The 18719-nt window shown below is 37.8% G+C and overlaps 1 protein-coding gene and 1 long non-coding RNA gene across 14 annotated transcripts; one reads left to right on the forward strand and one right to left on the reverse strand.

Moving 5' to 3' along the window:
- The first annotated feature begins 4814 nt into the window (after nucleotides 1–4814).
- On the forward strand, nucleotides 4815–7637 carry LOC131227285 (uncharacterized). 3 transcript variants are annotated; one of them, XR_009162164.1, is made up of 5 exons: nucleotides 4815–4958; nucleotides 5094–5183; nucleotides 6196–6354; nucleotides 6708–6863; nucleotides 7059–7636. It is a non-coding gene; the product is annotated as an uncharacterized LOC131227285 (long non-coding RNA). The 3 variants fall into 3 exon arrangements; XR_009162165.1 differs by lacking the exon at nucleotides 4815–4958 and having other exon boundaries at nucleotides 4988–5183; nucleotides 7059–7102; nucleotides 7196–7637; XR_009162163.1 differs by lacking the exon at nucleotides 4815–4958 and having other exon boundaries at nucleotides 4991–5183.
- An 8421-nt stretch (nucleotides 7638–16058) lies between these two features.
- Nucleotides 16059–18503, reverse strand: LOC131227283 (chorismate synthase 2, chloroplastic-like). 11 transcript variants are annotated; one of them, XR_009162159.1, is made up of 7 exons: nucleotides 18028–18501; nucleotides 17825–17909; nucleotides 17561–17688; nucleotides 17127–17279; nucleotides 16876–16966; nucleotides 16638–16748; nucleotides 16059–16558 (listed from the first exon to the last, which is right to left on the reverse strand). XR_009162159.1 is itself a non-coding variant. In XM_058223055.1 (7 exons), the coding sequence occupies exons 1-6, from the start codon at nucleotides 18070–18072 to the stop codon at nucleotides 16676–16678; spliced, it is 606 nt and encodes a 201-aa protein (XP_058079038.1). In that variant the 5' UTR covers nucleotides 18073–18503; the 3' UTR covers nucleotides 16059–16573; nucleotides 16638–16675. The 11 variants fall into 11 exon arrangements, 9 of the variants coding, with proteins under 9 accessions (XP_058079038.1, XP_058079036.1, XP_058079045.1 ...); XR_009162158.1 differs by lacking the exon at nucleotides 16638–16748 and having other exon boundaries at nucleotides 16059–16354; nucleotides 16430–16576; nucleotides 16876–16997; XM_058223055.1 differs by having other exon boundaries at nucleotides 16059–16573; nucleotides 16876–16997; nucleotides 18028–18503.
- Nucleotides 18504–18719: the final 216 nt, after the last annotated feature.

Below are 18719 nucleotides of genomic sequence, written 5' to 3' on the forward strand. Positions count from 1 at the left end.
GTCTTGCACATGGTTGACCTTTTAGGCTTATTCCATTGCTGTCATGAATGATAGGTCGCCATCACTGTCATGAGACTTGTGTGGTTGGCTATATAGGCTTATTCCACTTATAAATCGTCACCATCGTTGTCATGGGGCTTATGTGGTTGGCTATATAGGCTTATTCCACTGATAAATTGATAAATTATATATATATATATATATATATATATATATATATATATATATATATATATATATATATATATATATTGCCATGATTATCTGATCTCCTTAGAATGCTGATCTCAACTAGTATATTAATTCTAGCGATAATATCATTTTAATGATAATAGCTTTGTAATAATAGACCATAGCGATTAAGGATGACAATAATATCCATTTGGCGATAATCATGATCAATGCTTGACAATGGTCGGCGATAAGACTGATATGCTAGAATATTCTTGAGAATTTGCTTTTTATTCGTTCATATAAGGAAGAATACATGTTATTGCCTTTTGAGGTTGTTTCATCATTTTGCTTGTTCTTGCCCCCTTTTGATATAGAAGGATTATACTGATTATCTTCTGGATCAAAACTATATCCATCTTCAGGGGCGATATATTTTGATAAAGCGAGCATTGACTGGTATGCTAACACCTCGTCCATCTTGCTCCATAACTTTGTAAGCTCCATTGGAGTATACTTCGGTTATTATGTACGAACCATCCCATTTAGGGTCAAACTTACCCCCTGTTCTGCGGGTGACCATTATCGATCTTTTTAACATCAAAACCATGTCACCTTTCTTGAAAGAATGATGCTTGACTTTCTTGTCAAAGGTGGCAGAGATTCTTGCTTGATATAATTGTAATCGCAGTTGGGCTGCCAATCATTTTTCATTGAGCAAATCCAATTCTTCTAGCCTTATTCTTGCATTTTCATCATTTGTTATTGACTGATGTATTGCTACTCTGAGTGATGCAACTTGTGTTTTGATCGGGATGATGGCTTCAACACCGTAAACCAACGAATATGGTGTGGCTTTCATTGTAGTTCGATAAGTAGTCCTGTAAGCCCATAGAGCTTCTTGTAACTTTTCATCCTAATCGCACTTATTTTCAGTGACAGTTTTCTTAAGTATTTTTACGATTGTCTTGTTGAATGCCTCTGTTAATCCAATGGCCAGCCGATAGTAAGGTCTAAAAAACGAGTGGTGAATACCGAATTTTTTATATATCTTTTCCATGCCCCTATTTTTGAAAGGAGTATCATTATCGGTGATGATTCTTTTTGGTATTCCATGGTGATATATTATCACATGTCAGATGAAGTTCATGACATCTCTTTCTTTAATGTTTCGTAATGTGATCGCTTCCGTCAATTTGGAGAAATAATCTGTTGCTGGCAGTATATATTATTTTCCTTTAGATGACGACGAATTTATGGGACCGATGATGTCGAGTCCCTAGGCGGCGAAGGGCCAAGAAACTATTGACTGATGAAATCTTCAGGAGGCACATGTATGACATCACCATGGATCTAACATTCATGACATCGTTTTGCATAATTGATAGCATTCTTGAACATTGTGGGCTAATAATATCCCATTCGATGCACCCGATGGAATAAATTTCGACCTGCTTGATGTGCTTCTCATTCTCCAAAATGGGCTTTTTGCAATATTTGATTTGCTTCTTGCGTATCTAGACATCGCACCAACATTTCGTTGTAAGATCTTCTGTATAATATTTCGTTACACATAATGAATCTCTTTGATCTCTGTTTGATTTGTTGTCTTTATGCTGAATCTTCTGATAGAATATCATACTTGAAATAATTTACAAAAGGTTGATGCCAATCATTTATCGTAATCTCCAGACATGACACTACCAAAAAACAGGTTAAAGTTGACGGCCTAGAGTAGCTTTCCCCGGCGGCTTTTAGCTGCTGGCGATGCCGACGGATTTTAACCATACCCGAATCCTAAAAATCCATCGGGAAAGCGTGATTTTTAATGGTGGGCGTTCAACCAATAAATTTTTTTGATTGTGTGGTCCACCCAAGATTTATTTCAATCTCTTTTTTTGGGATCTTACACAAAATGATGTCGTGGAATGGATGGACGGCATGGATGAAATAAATCTATCATGGTGGGGCCCATAGAGAGATACCACGTCCAAAGGTCAAGTTACCGTTTTGAATCAAAGCTCTTGCATTGTGAGTTTTGTATTTTATATAAAATGGTGGTGACTCGTCCATAACAATAGTGGTGAAGATATAGAGTTATCCAGACCATCCAAATACTCGGTGTAGTTGTAAATAGTAAATATTTATACATTTTATTATGCAATCTTAACCATCCAGAAAATGGTCCTATGCATGTACGACTGTTAATAGAGTTTGTGTTATAAATAATGTAAAACTCACAATGTACGGATTTCAAATTTATATCTTATTTAAAAGAGGAAAACCATCAACTGCCCGGTCCTCTTTTCCCTCTTTCCTTCATCTTCCATAGAAAATCTTCCCAGGGTCGTTTAAGCGTCATCTTCCATCGAGCATCATCTTCAAATAGGTGAGCTTTTCTTTCTCACCTTCCATCGAGCATCATCTTCAAATAGGTGAGCTTTTCTTTCTCCACACCACTTTCTGTTATGCTTATATCTCCATTTTCTGTTGAATTAATGCCTGTCCACCATTGAAACAATCGGGGTCTGTGGATGTCTCTCTCTGATGTCTGAGGCTTTTGGAAATGTGGTTTTAGGAAGAGGAGAGGGATTGTATGATGGGTATATATATGGATGCGCAGCTTGTGGATGGGGTGCTCGGGTTTTTCAGTTTCAGACTCCAAGGGGTGAGCAAGGCGGCCTGACTAGCGTCCTTTTGACTCCAAGGGGTGCCTATTTTTCTTCCGTCCTGTTTTTGGCCTTGAAGAGAGATGCTGGTTTTGCCTTAAATTACATTACTACCCTTATTTCAGCTACCACAAATGGAATAGTGCAGCTTGCGTTTTAGAACTGGATCTGGTGGTGGGTTTCGTTTTGGATGGGTCATGGATTGGGTTTCTTCCTTCCAGTTCTCTCTCTCTCTCTCTCTCTCTCTCTCTCTCTCTCTCTCTCTCTCTTCAAGTTGGAAGATCAGCAATTTTCAAAATGTTTCTAGCCCTTTCATATATCAGATATGGCCCATCCGCAGTGACTGCTTTTTAACTCACTGGAATATACAGCTTATCTGTTGTATTTGCATTGTGGCACGCTTTTAACGGTCTGATTGCGGCTATCTCAATGGCTGTGTTAGTGGTCTGAAATGGATGGTGAAGAAGACCTTGAGCAAGATGTGTCATGGTTCACATCCAATGCGACTGCGGGCCCCACATTGATTATCTATGATGGTCGTATCTCGAATTGGGACTTGTTACACTTGCATCATGGATGAGGATTTCTTGCATTTTCGTGCCAATCCAAGCCTTTGAACGGTTTGAATGTGGGCCATGATTAAATCGACGATGGAGTAGATCTAGACCTGGATGTTGCCTGCATGATAGCTTATTGAAACCAAACATCAACCTGGCTCATTCATTGGCTGCAGTGAACCTATGGGCTGAATGAACTTAAAGACTTGAGCCAGACCAATAGGCGATCGGGCTTGAACTTTTTTTTTTTTTTTTTTTTATTTATTTTATACCTCTTAACACATAAACAAACATGGGCCTGGTGCAGCCCAACCCATTGACAATCAAGTTCTAATGCCCGACTGGACCTAATGGTTTGCAAACTTGGTTTGATGTGTCGTCTAAAACTGGCACGCATTGCCCAATACATACCTATGGTTTGATGTTCCATGTCTAACCTTGCTCAAGGCATGATTTGTAGCAATCCTCCATCTGCATTTATATGCTTTTGCAATGGTTAAATTCAGGGGTTGTCTGCATTGAGGTATTTGAGTAACCTGTATATTTCAATTATTAGAGTATTGTAATACCTGAATATTGTAATTGCTTCAAGTAGGCCAGGCGCATGAAACAATGACTATTTAACGCCTACCATTGGATCAGCCCTGCTCACCCTAGTTGAAACCGCTTTTTAAACTCACCTTGATTTTAATTAGGGGCCGGAAAATAAGCAAACCCAAAACTCAAATGGCCACATCGCTTGAATGGTGGGTATTGTATGCCCACGGTTGAAACATGCTCACTAATTTCATGATGGGTTTGAAATGATTTTAGGCCATTGAGGTTAGTGAGAGTGGGTCTTGAACCAAGAATGTCCGATCCTCATTTAACTTGGTGATGCTATGCTCAATAGCCTTTTTTGTTTATACAAGAATGTACAATCTTTACTAAAAGTTATTGAGGTTGTGTTACTTAAGTTATAGCAAAGTATGTAGCGAGAGCAATCTAGATTGTGTTTCCAAAGACCAGATTGCCATGCTCCATGAATGCTCTTATCTTTGCTTTGAGCTTTCATCCTTTACCAAGTTTATTTATTTATTTATTTTTTATTTTTTAAATTTTAAACTCAATTGTTCACTTTATGCTATTGCTTTATAGAACTTTTTACTATGAAGTTCACTTTATATATTTTGATATTTGTTCTTCAAATGTTTATACTTATAATTCTTTATTAACTGATGTTGTTAATTAGTATTTATGCCACATAGTGGTTTAGCAATGTGTATCGGTCTGATTAGCATGTTTGTGATGCCTTGATTGCTAAGTACACATTTGGGACTGATCTGGTTTCCGTTCTTGCAAGTTGGTGTAGGTGACACTTTAGGGGGAGTTAACCAGGTAAGTTTTTATTTTTCTTTTTGTAGCATTTAAGTGTCTAATTACCTGCTTGCCTTTTTTTTTTTTTTTCTTTCTTTCTTTTAATTGTAATTCTCTGACCCTTTTGGATTAACAAGGGATGTCCCCGTATTCAAGCAAGGCTACATTCCCATATTTAATGGGCAATTAGTGGATTCGACATCAGGTCTGTCCTTCATATCATGGAATTACTTGAGCTCAATCTGCATGTTCCTTTGTTATCCGCAACTACAAATCTAACCCATGCTCTAATCTCACCTGGTTGTCATTCTCACTATACACATTTTCCAATCTCCCATAGACACGGACAAATGAGGTCCAGCCAGAGCTTCTACAAGGGACCTTCAAGTGCTTGGAATGCAGTTTTGTCATCAGGAACGTCGAACAACAGGTCAAATACACTGGTGCGTTTGACTCCATTCCTCGAAAATTGCATTTTACTGATTTCAACCCTTCAATATGGTTTTTTTTTTTTTCCCTTTATATGTTAGGATGAGATGTTTTATTGTGATTTGCACTTTGTGCATTGGGACTGTTGTTCTTGCAAACTGCCATCTACATGGTCCTTAGTTTTAAAGGTTTGATTTGAATTACTAGTAATATATTAATGTTCAAATGTTTGCCAAGCCCACAAACATGTATAAGGCATCCCACCTATGTGCACATGTATCAGTGGCCAGGTGTGATACTTGATCTGTTCATCAGGTGCAAATTGAAGATGATTTCAGTAGTGTTAGAATGATAATGTGATGATAATGGGTCTGGCCTGTTGTTTTACATACCGTATAGGATTGGGTGCTGCTCATGTGATACTAAGCTGGTGGGATTTGATTGGTAGGTAAGCTTTTATTGCATATAATTTATTTCCTTGCATATTTTGTAAAAGAAGTGTTGTAGATGATTTATGTCCTTTGGTTATAAGGAATGTACCAATTGAACATAATATCTGTACTAAGTACCATAGTGGCCGGTAGAGCTCATGTACATCAGCAAACAGGGATTGTTTGAATAACAAAATCCATACAATTAGTTTAAAGTTTTAAAAACTCTTATTTTTCAAGTAGGCACAAAAACTCTTTTTTACTGAACCTAGTTGTTTTCTCTGAAAAGAACAATTTTGTTTAAAATGGGCCATAATTTTGCTGCTGGAGCTTTTAACTGGGCTGAAATCTGTTGACGGGTCTGGCATCTCATCCTTGTATGGTATATGTATTTCACAGATATTCAGTCATATTGAATCTAGTTTGTGAAGTTCTGTTGGCCGATGGTGTTTTAATTTATTTTTTCTTTTGTTCCCTTTTTTACAATAGTTCATTCAGATTGCTCATTGTGACTTTATCACGATGTAAGATTTTTTTTGTTGTACTCTTACCTGTGTAAGTGCTCATTATGGCCTTTTATAGGCAAACCAATCTCAGTTTTGGATGGAGTTTCAATTGCTGTCATGGATGGGATAGATTGCATGCCCTATCCAACAAAGGTATCAGAGTTTCAATTGCTGTCAAGGATGAGATAGATTGCATGCCCTATCCAACAAAGGTATCGGACGGATTCCTTCCCTTGTGAATTCATTAGAGTTTATTCGGTTTCAATTCTATCCATCTGCACATTCCATGTAGGCTATTCATCAAGGTGAATATGCCCTTCGTCAAGAACTAGGATGATTTTCTCTTCTGGAGGGCCGCACAATGCATTTTTGGGCTGCCAGGAGAGTGGATCAGCCGGATTTCTTTGGTCAATGAAAGTTCAGCCTAAGGACCTGATGATGAACGGTCTTGATCATTCATATGTGTGCTAAGTTCTCATGTGGAGCCCCTTATGTTTGGCATTTTCTGATCGGCCTCTGCTCATGTAGCATTCCTTGTGCTTGAATTGGTTGCTCGGTTAGCATAATAAGCTTCTGAGGATTTTGCAGTTCTAGAGTTTGATTGGATGGTGCGGAGTTCTACGGGAGCAATGGTGGAGACGTAAGAGGTGCAACTGCAGCATTCCCTAAGTTGGAGACACCCATTTACTTGTGCTAATCTAAATGTGCCTTCTCAAAATATGACATCTCTATGCTTTAAAATAGGTAACGTATTGTTGTATTAATGGTCAACACTATAATACTAAGTGTAGAATAGTTATGCAGTCATCCTGTATCCATGTCATATCTGCATATGATAGGTCTAGTCTATTCATGGACGTTGAGTGCTTATTTGTTTGTGTTAACAAAGAGAGCATCTTCTTGGATTCCTAGGTTGACTGCTTTCATTTTTTCATGCAGACAACAGAAAGATGTTGTGAATGATGGCAATCAATACTTCTCCAGTATCCTTCCATGAACATTGAAAAGTCATCACATGCTTGTATTTATGAATACTTTTTTTGTTTTACCTCTGTAATGTCCTTGAATGATTAAAGATGCATGGGTTAGTCAAGATGATTTGAGACGCAAACTCATGCACAAAAACTTACCTAGGAGAACCCGGAGTGATGGTGAAGAACGTGATTGTGTAGACCTTCGTGAAAAGCTCTCACAGATGGTTCATGCTCCGTCAAGAATTGATGCAACAACGCATGCCTGAACCTCATAAGAGACAATACTTGGATAACTGTGAAGATCCCTGTTTCTGTGCAACAGAGCTAGATCTCATATTTCATGTACTCTTTAAAAAGTAAGAAAAATAGCTCCAATACATAAATTGCACTAGTGGCCAAATCTTATCGAATCATAAGTTGTAAGATTCAATTTGATTATTTGTAAAAAGCCAATTAATTTTAAAGATCATAAACTCAACATGGAATACTATGAAGTATTAACATTTCCATACTGCTCGTATGCATGTCTGGTATAAATGCTATGTTGCCGTCATTGAAGTTTTTACATGTATCTAATGATTCATTCATCTTGAATATTTTTATTTTTATTATTTTTATTTTTTTATTTAAGGAAAGAAAAGAATGAGTTCATAAAGACAAATAAAAGAAAATTGTGTTTAATTCAGTTTGCTTACTATTTTCTGAAATAAACGGAGTTCTAGGCATTTGGTAAACTATTTGAATAGTTTTGAGTCTAAAACATAGTTTTGCTAACTGTAGGTAGACCTTATTGAATGGGCCAGGCCAAAAGTCTATTGAATGATCTATGAGTAACATACAGGAATAAAAAAAAGCAGCAAGTGAAGGTCCCTCCAAAACTACTGGATATCAATGAGCAGTTTCAATCTTGTCCACCTATGACATGAATGCAGCAGTGACAGAGGAAAGGTCCCTCCAAAACTACCGGATATGCTTCTAATGTGAGATCAGCCATTCATCAAGTTGACTCCACATGGAAATAGACTTCACACACGCTGACATGTACTTTGACCATTGTTCACTTTCTCTTACAGTCCATTTCTTTCACAAATGTATGGCCCATGTGGAGAGTAAGCCAACTTGTCCAGTGCTGAGCCCAGCTGATTAATGGTGCTGATCCCAGTACACGTGTGACGTATTGGCAGTTGCAACAAGCTATGATCTTACCTTATTTTGCATTTGTGTATCTGTTTCTGTCTAAATCTTTTTTAATCATCCAAAGTTGTACATATTTAGCTTTCTTAAGGTTAGGTCAAAATGGGATACACTTTTTGAATTGAGTTCTATAGTTGCCTCCTAATCACCTCCAAGACTGATCCACTCTTGTATGATTTTGATTGTATTGATGGGGTGTTTGATTGTTTTATAAATAGAATGTCAATTTCAGATGATTATATTGTTTGGGTGTTTGATTATTTTGGCCTGAAACCATAGATTGAAATTGATTTAAGAGGAGAATTGATATATAACATTTATTTAGATTTATATAATTTATGGAGCTTTGATGTGTCTTTTTTGTGTGTGTGTGTGTGTGTAAATTCAGTTAGAAGTATTAGACTATCAAACAACCTCCAAAAGGAGTCAGATCTGGACAAATTGAATTGCAGAATTGTACTTATAGTATAGATTCCAAAAATCATTTTTTTAAATGGCTGGAGGTAAATACAGCCTTAAGTTTTTTTTTAATAACATGGCACGATTATGAAATTTAAGGCTATGTTTCCTTTTGTTTGCCGCTTGATTTTGAGTTTTGTGATGGATTTTCATGAAAGCTTCTTTTACAATTGCATTTTCATTTAATTTCCTTTTTATTCCATGCAGGTCATGATAAAAAATTCTAGAGCAAGTGGTGACGATGGTTTTGAACTTGTTCCAAGATCCCCACCCTTGTGTGCAGTGGGCTGTTATTAATGCAAATGGGCAATTGTCTACAAATTTGGGGCCAGACTTTTAAGTTCAGTATCATCAACGGGTGCTGCATGCATTAGCCTCAGCTATGGATGATTTCCAAAATCCTCGTACAAGTGAGTTTCTGACATTGTGGTTCATACTTGATAGAACATTGTCTGCTCATCATCTATTTCTTTTTTAGTTGCATTGAAAAATATATCAACCAAGGATGTGTCGAAAGTGCAGATTGGATGCCATTGGCTGATGTGGGATTGATATAGGTTTAAGAGGCCCAATGATTGTCACTTAATTCCAATGATCTAGGGAAGGGCCCACTTCGATGTCCAACTACAATATGAAGTATTTGTAAAACATCCAATGAAATCAGTGTTTAAACTAAACATTCAACTATTCACAAATTCCATCAAATGAGGGTCATTTTCCAGCAGTTCGAAAATGATTTTCAACAACTAGCGCAATTTGATGCTCGACGTGCATGCGCTAGAGTTTGATGTGCACTTGATGGTCTAATTGTATTCATGCAAGCAGTCATCAGTAATTCTAACTGAGGGAATACTTTGATACTCTGGGAGAGTTTGATGGTCGACGTGCATGTGCTAGAAATTTGTACACGTGGCATAAAAGTAACTCAAACTAAACCACCCAAATCATGGCCTCCACTTTAGATGGGCCATGAAGCAAAGGTGACGGTTAAAATGAAAAGTAGTCTATGGTCCAAACCCAACAGAAAAATGTCCATTGACCAGTGTTGTCGGATTGGTCCAACAATCTGATTTTGGGTTCTCAGCCTATCCAATGTGGGTCCCATAAATTTTGGACCATGTAGCTTGAGTTGATGTATGGCATGTGTACAATTTCTGCGCCTGTGTATCAAACATCACACCCTGCCAGAGTACTAAATAACTCCCCCACTTATAGGATGCTTTTGCTTACTAGAGTCATTTCTGTAGCAGGTTTGTCATGTGGTGGGGCTAAAATTCCAAACCAGCATGTGTGGAGGTATGTTTGCATGTTGTTTGGTAGCTAGCCAGTTATTTGATATTTGGAGTTTGGATGATATATTTAATTTTGATTTCTTCTTTTTCTATTGTGTAGACTTGCCTTCTCAAATAGGTTGGTTCGTTCAGGACCTTGGAGAAACGGGTATATCTAGAAATGGATGTGCGTTGATTTCTAGATATACCTATTTCTCCAAAGCCCCGAACGAACCATTCCATTTGAGAAGGTAAGTTTACACAATAGAAAAGCAAGAAATATATCATCCAAATTCAATTAATTTTGATTTTTTTAAAAAATTAGTGAGAATCGCCGATGGGCGCCGATGGCTAAAACCTGTTGAAAACACAGGTGGTTTTGCTCGTCGCCCTTAGCCTTTGGAAACGCCGACAGTTTTGGCTGTCACCCTTATCGTCGTAAATGCCGACGGTTTTAATCTGTCGGAGAACAACGCCAACACACCCTTTACCAACAGACCTTGCGACGGCTAAAAGCCATTGGGGAAGGTCATTGCTGATGGTTTTTAACCGTCGGCGTTGCCCTGTTTTTTGGAGTATGATATAGGAAGTGCTTCATCAGCTTTGTTAATAATTTCTGATGATGGTAGGAACCTTCTTTCTTCTATTATTACCTGAAGAGGACTTCGATTCGGATAAGATAAAGCTGCTGCCAGGCTAGCTAAAGCATCTGCCCTTGCATTCTCGCATTGCGGTACATGTTTGATTTCGACATGATGGAACTACTCTAGCAATTGCGGCTCTCGTCGGTAGTATGGTAGGAGCTCTTATTTTCTTGTTTCGAACTCGGTTGTCAGCTGATTTATAATCAACTTGGAGTCTCCAAAAATCTGCAGCATTTTTATTTTCATTTCTTGTGCTATTTCTATTCTGATGATGAGAGCTTTATATTTAACTTCATTATTTGTACTTGCAGTGCCTAGTGTGAAAGAATAAGACAATAAGTCGCCTTGAGGAGTAATGAATATCACTCTAGCACATGTTCCTGACATTCAGGAAGCATCATCGAAGTGTATTTGTCATGGGTTTGGCGATTCAATCATCATAACTTGTTCATCAGGAAAGTCATCACTGATAATTTCATTCTCTGTTACGGGATGAGCTACCAAGAAATCTGCCACTACTTGTCCTTTCACTACTTTTGCCGGCTTGTAAGTGATTGTATATTCTGAAAGCAACAACATCCATTTGGCCAATCTTCCTGATAACATCGGCCTCATTATTAAGAACTTTATGGGATCTGCTCGCAAGATTAAATTATATCGTAAAAAAGGCAATAATGTCTTAGTTTTTGTATTGCATAATATTAATGTCAAGCACACTTTCTCAATCGGCGAATAATTATACTTTACGCTTATTAGAGTTCGACTCAAATAATAATGCGTGATTCCCTTGCCGTGTTCATTCACCTGTGCCAATAGGGCCCCTAATGAATTCTCAGCTGCAAATATGTATAGAATGAGTGGTTTACCCTTTACAGGAGCTGCTAGTACTAGAGGTGTTTCAACAATTATTTGATTGAATCAAACACATTCTAACAGGATTTGTCCCGAACAAATTCTGTTCTTTTCTTCATCAGATGAGAAAATGACTGACATCTTCCTGCCAAGTTTGAGATAAAATGACGAATATATGCTAACTTTCCTTACAAGCTTTTTAATTCATTTAATGTTTTCGGCGACGACATTTCTTGGATAGCCTTGACTTTCCCTGGATCGATTTCAATTCCTCTATGTCGGATTACAAAACCGAGGAACTTTCCTGATGAAACACCAAAAACACATTTGGTTGGATTAATTTTTAACTGTTTCTTCTTGAGCCAGTCAAATGTTCGCTATGTTCTTCATGGTCATTTGATCTGACTACCCAATCATCTACATTACATTCAACATGCTTGTGCATCATATCTTGAAACATGTTCTGCATTGCTCTTTAATACGTGGCACCGACATTCTTGAAACCGAATGGCATGACCTTATAGCAATAAATCCCTAGTGAATTTCTAAACGCCGTGGCTTCTTCCTCTTCAGGAGCCATTCTTATTTGATTATACCTGGCATAATCATCCATGAAGGACATGACAACATATTTTTTCGTACTGTCGATTAACAACTTAGTTATTGGTAACGGGAAATCGTCTTTCGGACAAGCCTCATTTAGATCTCTGAAATCAACACATACCCTGATCTGTCTGCTTTTCTTCTTTACCGGTATGACATTCGATATCCATTTAGGATATTTAACCTCTCTGATGAACCCGACTTTTATCGATTTATTTATTTCTTCTTCTATTAGAGGAATTAGGTCTGGATGGAATCACATTTGCGCTTGTTTAATCGGCCTCTTGTCTTTAGAGATGTTTAGTCGATGCATTGCTACCGATGGTTCCAGGCTCGGCATTTCTGCATATGTCCAAGTGAATACATCTTTGTTTTCTTCCAAAAGCTTGATATACTAATCGACTTCCTGTTCAGGGAGGCTGACACTTATGAATGTATTCCGTGGCTCTTCTTTCGTTTCCAGATTTATTTCTCGCGAGCTGTCAATTATCGGTTGCCCCTAGTCTTGCATCTGTTTCGGAGCTGTTTCCAGATGTTTAATTATTTTAGAATCTGTTTCTTTTGCCGAGTCGACAGCAACCATATTCACCGAAGATTCTGCCCCCAATCCTCGGAATTTCTCTCGCTTTTTCTCATTGACTTCGATTGGAAATTGGATTCCTTTTCCATAATTTAAGCCGGTTGGTTCTTCAAAATTAAAATTCATGTTCTTCATGATTCTTCTGATAGCCGAACTATACCTCTTAAGATCTTCGAATGTCAGTTTTCCGTAACCCATGTTGTTATCAACATTTTCTTCCACTTTCGCTTCCGAATGGGCATAAAATTCGATCGGCTCTAGATACTTCGAACTAGATTTGACATGAAAACTTTTTGGAATGGCTGGAAATGGCTTGTTCCTTTTAGCATATGGTAGCGGCACTGGATAGTTTGACTGCAGAATTTCCAGTTGTTTGGGTGATAATAATGTTAACGGAGGCTGTCCTAGTTGTCTCAAGTGTTTTGGCACGAAATAAAATTTCTTATTCGTGTTCGCTGTCCCAGACAATTCTAGCTTTGTAGCTTCTTTTTCTATCATCTCCATAAGAGCATTTCTTGGGGCTTTATTTTCATCATTCTTCTTTTCTTCCTTTCTAGCGAATCCATCATAGTAACCAGCATCGGCGAAGAAAGCTTCGACTTCTGTATATGGCTTTGAATCAGCCATTACTTTATATTAGATTCCATCTTTGCAATATTTGAAACACTGGTGAGGGTAGATGGTATAATATCGTATTGATGCATCCATGGTCTTCCTAAGAGGAGGTTATATATTGTCACTGCATTAATAACATGGCAAACAACATTTGTGGTTAACTCTCCTATTTCCAGTGTTAATGTAATCTTACCAAGCGCGCATTGCCCATCTTGGTTAAAGCACTGTATCATCATTCCACTACGTAAGTTAGAGCGACGGTATCCCAATTTTTTCAACATCGTTAATGACAACAGATTCACTACAGACTCATTATCCAACATTATTCGTTTAACTTGTTTACCATGAATATGACCTACGATCATCAACGGCCTATTGTACTCTTTATTGTAGGTTAAATCATCATCAGAGAAGAAAACTACTGGAATGCAATCCTCCTGCTTTTCGCGTTCCACGTTTTCCATTTCTGTAAGCAATGCTTTTCTAACATCATTATTGGATAAGGCTTGAATCAAGCTATGCCGGGAGTCTTCCGATAATCTTAATGCATCATAAACGCTCAATTGAGCCGTTATACCTTTCAGATGACTTATTACATCATAAATTACTTTCTCAGCTTTATTCTTCTCCTCTTCTGTCACCGCCATGATAAGTCTCAGATGTTTCTCCTTTTGTTGTTTCAACTTTTTGTTTCTGAGGGCTCGTTACCCCTTTTCCTGAGTGTAACGTGATTACTGTAGCTTTGTCCATCATTTTGCGAGACTTTTTCCCCTCTCATAGGTACCTTCTTGGGCAGTCAATACATTCACTGTTGCTTTTCTATTTTTCTCGTTTTCTTTTCCAATTATTATCTTACCTCTATTTATCATTCTTTGTATTATGCATTTTAGTGTAAAACAATTTTCTATTGGATGCCCTAACAGATGATGATAATGACAGAAGTCTCTTTCTCTTGTTTTTGCTGCTTCTTTAGGACGTTTGGATGGAGGTAATTTTATCGTGCCAGCCTTTAACAATTGATTCATCGTAGGGACTACATCTTCTTTTTCGAATGCGAATCCCTCGTGAGGATTGAGCAACCTGGGTCTCTTATCACCAATTCTGCCTCTGGGATGACTTGGTTCTTCTTTTCTTTCTGTCTTCTTTCCTCCTATTTCCCTCATGTCATTATTTTTTATTTGTGATCAACTACATTTGTTATCAGCCTTTTGGGTCCTCTTCTGGTTGTTTCATAATGAAATGCTGGCATTTTCCTATTCATTAGCTCTAGAGTGTGAGCTTTTGTAGCCAAGTCACGAAAAGTTTTTATATCGGCACTGGTGAGACCAAACGCGATTCCCGTCTCCATGGAATTCAAACACATTTTTACTCGCTCTTTCTCTTATGACAATTGCCTGCAAGAAGCTCCCAATGTTTTCCATCTGTCTATGAATTTCTCTACGGGCTCTCCTTCTCTTTGTCATACTGAGGCCAATTCTATAATGCTGACATCACGCTCTGATGAAAAGAAGTTTGACATAAAGGCGTCTTGCATCTGCTCTCAAGTCCATATCGATCTTGGTGCTAAACCGGATAACCATCGAAACGCCTTCCCTTTCAAAGAAGAACCAAATAGCCGAAGGCAATATTGCGGCACTGTAGAAAAATTCCCCATACTTGTAATGAAGTGCATGAGATGTTCCTCCGGCGATCCGTCCCCATTGAAATTTTGAAAGTCGGGGTGTTTAAAATTGGCTGGAAAAAGTATATCCTTTACCTCTCTAGGATACGATGTTCGATACCTGAATCTTCCGGTGTTCTCGCACTCTCTTTCCATTTTGACTGCTTCTTCGTACTTCCTCTTGAGTTATTACCCTCACCATAGGAGCAGATTCGTGTGATCCTGCTCTCGATGGTTGAGAGCCTTCAGGTTGCTATTCTTGTTCATTCATGGTGCCCATTATTGGAGGAGCCGCGATCTGAGCTACATTGTGTGCGAGAGTAGATAAGGCTTCTCGGAGATTACTACATTCCTCCATTAGTGTTCTCTATGCTCGTGCCATCTCAGTTATATGATCTTCAGTAGTCGGCGGTGGGCCTTGACTTGTCCTGGCCATACATACGGCAACTTCTCCATTTCCTTACGAAGCGGTCATTAGAGTGGAGTGGGAATATATCTATATAATGAGACTTATTGAAAGAGGAGTTTCATTCGATTTTCCTGTACTTCCATGGCAAATGGCTGATTGTGATACAACTTCAGGTGATACACACTACAAGAAAAGGGGGCTTTAGCCTCAGTTCAAAACAGTGGCTAAAAAGGTTAAAAACTGAGGCTAAAGCCTTTAGCCCCAGTTTTGCCTCAGTTATCCAAATCGACGTTGAAACTCCCGTGGCTAAAGGCTTTAGCCTCAGTTTTAGCAACTAAGGCTAAAATGACTTTTATAGCCTCGGTTCTTCAAGTGAGGCTAAAAGAACCTTTTTAGCTTCGGTTTTTACGAAATGAGGCTAAATTAAAATTTTAGCCTCCATTATTTCCAACTGAGACTAAATCCAAATTTTAGCCTCAATTGCTTCCAACTGAAGCTAAATCTATTTTTAACCTCGGTTCTCAACAACTGAGGCTAAATCCTTCAGCCACGGGAATTTCAGCCTTGGTTCTCAACAACTGAGGCTAAATCCAAGCCTCGGTTACAAATTGAGGCTAAAAATGTTTAATTTTTTTAAATATTTATTTAAACTACTAATCCATTCATTCAATCCACTCATGAAACAATCAATCATGAAAGCCATAATACCAACAAAATAGTTAACAACAGTCTACTTAAAGTTTTCAAAACAAACTCAATCAAACTGTTACACAACATTAGGTTCCACAAATATTTATATTCTTATCTCTTCTTCAATCTCTCTTTTTCTTTTTCTTTGACTTTTCCTGTATCTGTTTTGAATCATCCGGTCTTTTATTGACATTTCTTTCATCTGGAAGCTCTTGTAAAAGGGTTTCTATAGCAGCATCAGATTTCTCTTGGGCATCTTTACCTGCTAGATCCTCCAAACGTTCCTACCAAAGGAAGATAACCACTAACAACATTTAAACTCAACCTCAATGAAGCGATTAAACTAAATCAATACAGACCCGCAAGAACTTCTTCACTAGGAATAACATAATTCCCCGGTAATCAATGGCAGAGATGGCCTCAAGCTCACGTTCCAACTGCTGCATGGCAGCAAGCTTCTGCATAATCATTGCATCATAGCTACCCATCTGCAGGACAGCAACCTACTAATGAGACATCACTAAAATGCCATTTCTGTAATTAAATATTCAACTAGAAAAAACTAACCTCCTTATATGAAGGCTGTTTTTGATTTTCAATTTCGTCTAATGCAACATTAGGTTTCGAATTAGGCAGCCCAAGAGTTTATCACTTTCTTCTCTGCATTTGCTATTTGCACTGCTTAAATAGCAAGAGAAAAGTTGTGATCTAAATATTTCAAAGATAATGATGTGAAACAAATAAAAGGGCATCCATTCCCCATAAATCAATAAAATTATTGGCAAGTAGATATCTTTCAGATTACCTTTGCTCAAGATGCATCAACAATTGTATGAGATGGCGACGAAGTGCATGCAGAACATATGCTGGATTCTTTTCAGACAATCTGCCAGTAACTGATATAGCAAACTCTCGAACATCAAAATCCTGTGACATGGGAAAATGAAAAAAAAAAGATAGTGAACATGCCCCTATGTTCCTAAACATTTTTCAAATAAAGATAACACTTCAAATGCTCATAGAAGAGCCATTGGCAGGTTGTGCCAAAAATTATACCTCATCATTAAGAGCAACAAAGATAGCACTCAAACTATCAGCCTGTGCCAAAAATTCATCGAAACCTCCATTTCCATGCAGAGATAGAAAGACTGACTGACGAACACTAACATCAGCATCTGCAACAGCAGCAATTAGAAGTTTCTCCACAATCTGCAGAAAGCTCAGAGTTAATGATCAAGATGTACAAGCAAGACCATTTTGCAAATACATATTTGATTCACAGAAGAACCTAAATAGAAGCATAAAAATTTACTTCACATAATCTTGCAAAGTTTTCATGACTTTAAAAAAAAAAAGAGAGAGATAAAAATATCACTCTGAAAAGCTCCGAAGGCTGAGACATAACAGTGAAATTACAACCACACATTGCCTGAAGAAAATTTGAAACCTTAAAGTAGTAACAACTGGACAATGTTTCAGGTAAAACAAACCTCAAGCTTTGGTGCCTCCACAGGTTCTTGGAGGCAAGGGTTGATGGGTAGCAGCTGGCATTGTGCATACCGCACCATCAGTTGATCCAAAATAACCAAAGCAACCATGGCTTCCACCATCGGCACAGCTGCAACACCAGCAAGCAATTGTTAACATGAATCTTCTTCCATGATGTTTAATTAGGTTAAATGTAGACCAAGAAAGCAAATGACAGATTGAATGACAGGGGGGAGTTTCCCTGTGAAAGAAGTTTCTGAACAGACCTCGAGGGACCACACAAGGATCATGGCGTCCTCGTGCAATGAGTTCAGTCTCATGTCGGTCTCTGGTCACTGTATGTTGTTTCCTCTGCAAGTGTCGCATAACAAGTCCGATAAGAAAAAAAAATTAGCTGTCAGACTGACATAGTGTTCCCTTTTCAATCCATGCTGAATGTACAAGTGTTCTATCAGGGAGTCCAACTTACTGCAATTGTAGAAGTAGGCTTGAAAGCTATCCTCATGGTTATCATTTCACCATTTGATATTCCACCCTACAAGAATTAGAAAAATAAATAAAAATCATGGAAACCCAGGAAACACTTTACAGTTTGAATCTTATTGGACTGCTGAGAAAGGAAAGTAAAAAAGAAAGGAAAAGGGAACATGGAGACCCAGGAAACACTTTTCTTCTCTTGTAATGTTTATCTACCCATCAATGTTTCTTCTCTTGTAAGTTACTCTAGTCTTCTTAAAGATGAAAGAGCCCAGAGGACCTGTTTGGCAAACACCTAACAATGAGTTCACTTCATTTTTGTTAATTGTAATCATGTACTAGAGACGATATTCTTGATAAGCAACAATCAAGATCTCTATTAAGAGCTGTAATTAACCAAAATGAGATGAACTCATTTTTAGACGTCTACCAAACAGGCTTGGAAGCAACTGCAACCAAATGGAAGTAGAACATATAGAAATTGTTAAAAAAATCATTACTTTTAGTAGAGAGCAACTAAAACATGGATGTGGAAAATGATGCATCAAAGAAAATGATTCAAGACTGAAACATCATTGGATTCATTTGCTAGGACAGGTTATGTGGATGTCTTTCTTTCTTTCTTTCTTTTTTTTAAAATTTATCTGTTAGATTTAGTGCATGTCAGACAACAAAAATCAAAAT

Source organism: Magnolia sinica, chromosome 15, assembly GCF_029962835.1.
Source record: "Magnolia sinica isolate HGM2019 chromosome 15, MsV1, whole genome shotgun sequence".
NCBI classification, from domain to species: domain Eukaryota; kingdom Viridiplantae; phylum Streptophyta; class Magnoliopsida; order Magnoliales; family Magnoliaceae; genus Magnolia; species Magnolia sinica.